At 39.6% G+C, this 8,325-nt stretch overlaps 1 protein-coding gene across 3 annotated transcripts in view; it reads right to left on the bottom strand.

Annotated features, from left to right (window-relative positions):
• Positions 1-1,105: 1,105 nt before the first annotated feature.
• The window catches only part of smtnb (smoothelin b), a 382,571-nt gene continuing 375,351 nt past the window's right edge, over positions 1,106-8,325 (bottom strand). For 2 of the 3 annotated variants that reach the window (XM_085961407.1, XM_085961413.1), the window contains one exon: positions 1,106-7,728. In XM_085961407.1, the coding sequence (XP_085817533.1) occupies positions 7,602-7,728 (127 nt within the window). In that variant the 3' untranslated portion in view covers positions 1,106-7,601. The remainder of the gene's footprint in view (positions 7,729-8,325) is intronic. The other variant, XM_085961405.1, reaches the window with a different exon arrangement.

The following is an 8,325-nucleotide window of genomic DNA, read 5'->3' as shown; positions in this document are numbered from 1 at the left end:
AGGGCACGGTCCATCATCAAAGACCCTACCCACCCCAGCCACAGTCTGTTCGCCCTCCTACCATCTGGAAGACACTACAGATGCATTCGCACCCGTAAGACCAGATTTAGGAACAGCTTCTTTCCCAGGGCTGTCATCCTACTGAACTCCACAAATAAACACTAAAGCCGGCACATCTGCCGATGCACTTTATTATGGTCATATTTATGCTAATATATATGTACAAATGTATGTTGAAATGTTTAAGTGTCCTAATCCAAATTGTACACTCTCGGGAGCCGCAAGCCTACATTTCGTTGTACTGCACTTGTGCACTAACAATGACAATAAAAGTTGATTTGATTTGATGAAGTTGGCAGAGTAGCCACACCACCAGCTTAAAGCCAGCATCTGGAGGCCCAAACCTTTTTCAGGTTAAGGTCTTATGTCAGCATAAATGACAGATGGCTTTGCTGTTGGTGAAACTAGACTGAAGGGATTTAAGTAGGGTGTGGTGTGACAGAAGGGTACGATAAGTGTAAATTGTTGTTGCACTGTTGAAATAAACAGATCTGCATCACAATTCCATCACAAGTGTCAGTTTAGCTCAGTTAGTAGCACTCTTGTCTCGAATCAGAAGGATGTGGGTTCAATCTCCACTGCAGATTTAAGAATACAATCTAGTAGTGTGGGACTGTTGCAATCTCAGATGATGAGACATTAAATTATGGATGTAAAAGATGCAATGGCATTATTTGAAGTGCCCCTAGTGTCCTGGCCAACATTTCCCTTTTGATCACTGCCATTAAAAAAAGATTATCAGCTCATCTATTTGCTGATGGTGGAACTTGATTGTGTGCAAGCTGGCTGCTGTGTTTGCCTACACAACAGTGACACCCTTTCAAAAACAATGCATTGGTTGTAAATTACTTTAGAATTGGCTCAAGAATGTGATAAAGTGTTCTTTAACTACAAGGTCTTTCTTTCTTCCCTAATGTTTGTATCATTAGAGAAGGTATGTAGGAGAGGTTGGAGGGAGGGGGGAGGGCTTTACTGGACAAAAGCACCTAAAGATGAGGGAAGAAGCAAACAACTTGAATGAGATAAATAAGTAAAACCAAGACAATTTTGTTTGTAAATATATTTTATTTTGTGCTTTAGTGCATATCTGTATATACTGTGTAAAACAGACAAGTTACAAAATGCATACTGAAATATGTTGACCATATTTCAATGGTGTAGTGGCCTGAAAAAGACACAACATGCTACACTGAAGGTAAAACCAGGCCTATCCCACACGTACCTCAATGCTAGTGCAAGCAGGAATACAGTCATGTTGTGAGCTCTCTTTTAAAAAAAAAATTAAATGAAGTTATAATCTGAGGGAAAAACTCAAAAGGAGGAAAGAGTTATTTGTACCTGCTCCACAAATTACAAAGGGAATTGACTTCAAGTTTTGTATAAGCAGCGTGTGTTTGTGTCACTATGTCCGTGTATGCACTGCACCAGTACGGAGTAGATTGAGGGGCACTGGTGAGAACTTAAATTGAGTTTATCATCCCTTAGTAAACCAGCTGACCGTTAGTTCTCTGGAGTAGTGCAAGCCTGGGTTTTGTTGCTGATGATCAACTATCTTAAATAAGTTAGTCAGTCCTAACAAGTCCAAGAGACACCCTGTGTCAGGCAGAAACAGTCTGAAATCAAATCTTAATATAAATGTGTTTGACCAGATCATAAGCACTGATTCAATACTGGAGAGTGCGGTGGGTGATAATGTATCTGTATCTGTATCTAACCTGACCTGGGGATGCTCGACGTTACGACCAGTTACAAAAGATGGAATATGTCCAATCTCCAACATTAACATCCCTCACCTCAATGAGTAAAAAATATTTTAAAATAATGAAAAATATAAAATATCTTCCTGCAGCGGGTTTGCCAGGGGCAGTCAAAGTGCCTGTCATCTCAACACCACCAATGCAGTTCCAAAAAAAAACTACTGATTACCCAGCATTACCTAAACAAAGTTTGCTTGTTTTTGTATTGCTTTATCATCTGTTCAGTTTTCACTGTGTGTTGGGCTGGCCAGAGACAATGGGATATCACAGTTAACTTAAAAGCTGCTGGAGTAGGGTGACTAACTAAATCCCTGCCGGAGGTGAATGGGTGGGATTAATGCAGTCAGTGTGCAGGCCTGCCTGTAAATTGGACATTTTAGCAGCCAAACAAAATCTGAAAATATTGGATTAGTGAACAGCTTTTAAGCAAACATTAGCCAGCAGGATTCACTTCATTACAAAACGGAATGATCCATGACCCGAGAACATTGTATATCAGGGTGCATTGCACGTAGTTATATAGTAATGCAGCAGTGCATTTGTTTCTTGTACATTTCAATTTGAAGTCTTAGTTTTTCTTTTACAAGACAATGAAGAACTATTGGTACAAGCTCTAAAATTAATCATGCACTGGAGCAGGTACTGTACTCATCTTTCAGAACAGTGTATAAATTCGTAGCCAGTTTGTGCATATGCACCTCTGTGCCATGGATTTACATGCTGCTTGCAGAGAGTCAGGGTCTGGAACTCTTTCTCCTTCATACACTCCAGATACATTAGTGACCTCCAGCAGGTCATCTTCCTCCTTACAACAATGATTATCCTCCATGTACCGATGAACTAAAATTCATGGTTTCAAAAATGAGTACCTTTAAATGGCCTCAGCGTCACTAACAGTAGCATAGGTGTAAGCGATTGATCAGCCAAAACTGATCAGACACCAATGGCAGAGCAGCCTTCAAAACTCACATCCTAAACTTCCAAATTCCCATTTAATCTCGGTTAATCCCAGTCTCCCTTTCTAACCCGTTCATCACTCTTTATCAGCAGAATGTAACTGTCAGTGTCTAGATGTTAAATGGGCATGGTCACCACTGAAAAGGCATCAGCAAGGTTATGCCTCTGGTGCAATTATATCATTCAGCAGGACTACAGAAAAAAAAATCCGAAGTGTTTTCAAAAAGAAATTTATGGCCCAAGTTCTTGCTGCACTGCAAATATAAAACCAATATAAAATTATTTTCAAAGTAGGAGAGAGAATTGTAAATCTGAAATAAACAGAAAATGCACAGCAGGTCAGTTAGCATCTGAAAGAGAAAGAAAGATAAACTGCAAAGTCACACCTGAGCCGTTGAAGAATTTACCCAAAATGTTAGCATTTCTGTCTTTGCGATGCTAATTAACTTGTGTGTTTCTAGCATTTACTACTTTTATTTCAAAGCAGCCTGTCCAAAACTCCCTTAAGAGAGGCAGCGATGGACCTTATATTGGAGAAAGACAATTGCAGCATCAGTAAGCTAATCATTAAAAGCATTTTTACACTAAGAGTTGGGATCTTGGGATAGCAGCATTTGGAGACCATGTGTGGCACTCACCTTCTATAAAGTAGGTTGATGCTGTTGCTCCAAATTAAGGCCTGATGGAGCCACTTTTAAATGTGGACCTGTATTTTTGCATATATTGGATTTTCATGGCTCTGCATGCCGTTATAAGCCAACTTTCTTAATTTCCCTAGGGGTTAAACCCTGCAGGCAGGTCTCATAACAATTTGAATATAATTTGATTGAGCAGCATCCTGAAATTGAGAAGAGGCTGGGGCTGCCCTCTTGCATGGTTGTGTCACAATATGCACATAGCCGGTTAAAATAGACAGAATCTACTCTGACAGCGGGTTACAAAATCCACAGAAATGTAGGCAATTTGGATCTACAATGCTGTCAGATTTCTCAAGTTGCATCCTTTACATTCGGGTGAACTGTCAACAGCAGGAGAGCCACGTGTCTGCTGTTGATGGTACTCCCTCAAGGTAAAAGCACTGGGATTAACCCATTACTGCAGGGTGGTTAGCAGATGCCAGATGAGAGAAAGTTGGTCAAAGGCCAACAGCTCTTCTTCCCAACGCCAAAGTCTGTTAATAACAACTGGTTTCTAAGCCAAGAATTTCACCACCTCGAGTACAAAGAGGATAATGGATGAAGATGAATCCGTATTTCCAAAAGCAAATATTAAAACTAATTTAAAAAATTGTAGCAAGTTCAATGCTAACTTTAATAAGAAAACACAGTCCAAGTGAACACTAGAATAATATGTACAGACACACACATGCACACGTGGCAGTTTTCTTCATACAGGTTACATATAGAAACATTGCACTTTTTTAAATATAAAATGTGGCACTAAGAGCTATACTAATACAGTAAATATGTGTGTTGTTTAGAAAGGTCAGTCGGCTCTGCATAGATTATTTAAAAAATAACACACACACAATATACTTGGCAGGGAGTAACACACTGAGCAGTTTTCAAGTAATTTGAAATTCAGAGTCTGTGGCGTTTGTGCTTGCATGAACAGTGCCAGAGATTTAAACTCTCTGCTTTAGTGCAGCAGAAATTTTAACTAGTTATTTGAAGTGTATGAGTATATTTATTTGGTTATGATGCTGGTGGTTTACTCTAATTAGTTAAAAGTGATGAATAATGAGCACACCAGTGTATAATTTTCTCTTTTTAATGTAATTGAAAAAGTTGGTTTTTGCTTACCCCCACTTTCGTGCCAGCATTAGCAAACCAAGGGAAATACACTCATGTTTTAAAAACATCACTGTACAACACAATAAATGACTGGTTTACAACATAATATGCTTGTCGTATCTTCAAGCTTATACACTTCTAAATCAGTAATTATGGTTAAAGTGAACATCAAAAATGTTATCAATCTCTCTCTCTCTTCGGGGTTGGGGGGGGGGGAAGGATTTTGTGTGTTTCAAAGTGATACAGATTAATGTTTTGGGTGTACCCTTTGTCAGAACTCTTTCAACGTTGACTGATACATAACCAGCGCCTACTGTTTTTATTTGCATTTTGCAGTATTTGCAGTTCTTTATCTTTTGAAGAAAATATATTTCTTCAATTGAATGTAATCTTCCTTCTTCATAACAGACTTGAAAAGACTCTCAACCAAAATACCCGGCCTGTTATAAGTTTCAACAGTAACTAAAAACCCAGTCTGACAGTATATTTGTTGAGTATATTTTTCAAAATAATTTGTCGTGATCTCTCCTGTTGGTTCTCAACCATATCTAAACAGAGTTAAAATAAAGAGCAATGTTTAACTCTGCAGATGAAGCACTGCAGCAGTGGCTGCAGCACCATAAGATGTAGCACAGCTCTTAATTGTTCTGGTTTAGTCAGGATGTTCAGATATTAAATAGCAGCAGCAGGGTGCAGGACTTCCAAGCCAGCAAAATCAGCCGATTTGCTTGTTCTACAGCAAATCATTCTCCCACCTCAAGCACAAACCTTTCAATATATTACACCATCAGAACAGTTAGAAGTCTTTATATTTTCCAATATGCACTGGCAGTAGACGAGGTTTCCCACTGCCAGCTCGTACTCATCACTATCCTAGTAGTGGTGTCTGCCACCAAGTTGGTAAGAGCTGATCTGCAGGCTACACCAGATCAAAGGACAGTAATGTGGAGAGGAGTTCTCTGTGCTTTTTCTTCAAGAATAGAGCCAGAGAAATCGTGAAAAAAGATAAGGGGTAGAATTTCGGTGAGTGTTACCCAATCTCCAACTGTAACTGTGGTGGAAGATCAGCAGAAATCCCCAAGAAACGTGTAAATGGCTGTTTATATTGTTTCTCTGGCGTTTCTGCCGAAGCTATGGCAGGAGATTGGGAATTCCCTTCCTGTGAAGCAGTCTGACTAGGATTTCCACCACTTTTAGGTTTGGAAGGCTTGTAATTGTATGCAGATCTGTAAAATACTCCAGCCTGACTATCTGTTTCACTCTGTCAGAAGCCTGAAAAAAAAGCTTCTCTCCTCCACTTCTAATTTTCCCTTGCTGAACAGGACAGCAACACACAAGCCACAATGATTACTGTCACTGAATACTGCATGATACATTTACCTCAGCATTCTTCACAGTTGATAACACTTTACTATTCTACTTTTAAGTGCAACAATTGAGAAGTAAATTCTCAGCTTTCAGCACACTCTACCATACCTTATGGACAGGACAATGTTTTAATGTTCACTTGAACACTTTCAATGTTCTGTGAAAATTCATAGTTGCTATGTTTGGAACTAATATACGTAAGTACATTAAAAAAAAATAAAAGCTTCCCTCCATTCTTCTCTTCTTCTGAAGGTAGAGACCTATTAGCGTATGATTCCATGGCACTGGCAGCCCTCTTGTACCTGCCCAAGTGACCCTTCTTGATGTTTGAGTGAGTGATGACAGGTTATTCCAAAGTAACCTGGCATCACAGCCAAGTACAATGCTGTCCATCTCCACACTGGCATATTTTCCAGCAGCAGTCATTGGCTCGTCATCGGGAGCGGCAACACTGCCTGATTTTCCTCCTCCTTAGCCCAGGGGCACTAAGACCAATTGTAGCATTCCCAACTGCTGTTCCAGCTGCAATCAGCTAACTCGGGACACACTGGAAATTGAACCTGAATGTTGATACTGATTAATTTGATTGAGGCCAGTAACTTGAGGATATGAATGACAATAGTGGAAGTGTGTGGCTGACCCATTAGATCAATGAATCCCATGGATGGACATGTGCTTGTTACACTGTGCTCGAATGCACAGGAAGCTCATGTAGGCTTTGCTGCAACCTGTAACATTCATCAGCTTCTGTACCCTGGCCTATATATATAATACATATATTATATAGTTTAAAAATCTTTTGTTGTGGTTGTTTTATTCTGTCAGAGACCCAAGCATGAGGACTGCTGTATTAATAGAATATCTATTAAATTACCATCATTTAGATTGCTGAAAGGAATACTAAATCCTTTTATTATAACTAAATGACATACATATGTCCTTTTGTCTCACCAAAGCACAATTTTTTTTTGCAGATGTGAACCATGAAAACAAATTCTAATTGTACAATATAGAAACTTTCCTGCAAAAATGACTACAGAATTATTGGCCAAAGCCATACACTGTACTGTGAGACAAAGACACCAGAACTACCAGCTTGTGCCATATTATCTGAAATTGCCTTCTTTTACCGTTTCTAAATCTGGGGGGGGGGGGGGGGGGGCGGGGGAGCGGGGAAGAGAGAGAAAGAGAGAGGAAGGGAGAAAAAAAATTCTGGTGTGCTACATCATTCCAAATCAAAATCTAATATCATTAGATTTGCTTGATTATGCCCAAGTTTCCTTTCCCTTATTCTAAAAGGTGTTGTGCGACCTACTGACCTTAATTCAGTGCTGTAATATGCCCATCTCTTTGCAAATATGAATGTGGATGATTATAAAGGCTCTTTCTCAGTACATTTATAAGGTGATTTTTTTCCTGATTTGGAAATAAAAATGGTCATGTACTAGGATTCTATAATATACACAAAGTAGACAATACATCAACCTGGCATCTCCATCCCTGTTGATGCATAAAAAGAAAAAAATAATCCCAGAATGCAAACACAGCACATAGTGACTCATGTCTGTACATGCTTTCTGACAACCGTCTCAAAACACAGGCATACTGTGGATTTTTTTTTAAACCAGAAAGACAAGACACTCTGGCTTCCATCTCCCGGGTCCGGTTACTCGTACCTTCGCAGGTGATTATACAGGGACTGTACATATGTGAAGACGCACTTGGGATCAGGTCTTTTGCCCATTATCATCATATCCTCTACCTCAATCAGGGGATCACAGGAAGCGACCTGTCTGCAATGAGAAAATAGAGATAAAGCAGATTACGCCAAAATAATGCTTTAAACTGTACAATGCTGTGAAAGTAATTCGTTAAAAATAAATGTGACTTTCTTTACTCCTATTCAGGCCTGTTCTGTGCCATACACCATTTTTCATCCAAGATAGTGCATGGGCCTTTTCCAATGTCAGGCTACTAGGAGGTGAGCAAGGATGCTCTATGGAGATCCTCAAGCCCTCCATTATCATCCCTTCATAATAGGAGGAAGAAGAGATATTGACCCTGGCCTTTAATCCGGATCTATTTCTTGACTGAATTCACCAGTTGGTGGAAATCACTGGAGCAAGACAAAAATATTTTTAAATCCCTTTTACTAAGATGGTACCAGGGACGAGAGGCTTTAGTTAGGAGAAACTAGATACCTGGGACTCTCTTCACTCGAAGAGGGAATAATAAAAACTTGCATTTATAAATCATAGAGGAATAATCAGACAAAAATGGAAGTCAAACCAAAGGAGGTGATATTAGGGCCTAGATTGCTAAAGGCACAGCTGCCAACAGTGAGGGGGGAGGGGGTATGTGCAAAAGGCCAGAATCAAAGGAATGGAGAG

Source organism: Somniosus microcephalus, chromosome 19 (assembly GCF_052327205.1).
Source record: "Somniosus microcephalus isolate GS21.2 chromosome 19, FLI_Smic_1.0, whole genome shotgun sequence".
Lineage (NCBI taxonomy): Eukaryota > Metazoa > Chordata > Chondrichthyes > Squaliformes > Somniosidae > Somniosus > Somniosus microcephalus.
Note: the sequence above shows the minus strand (reverse complement) of the source record. Positions and strands in the feature narration are given on the sequence as shown.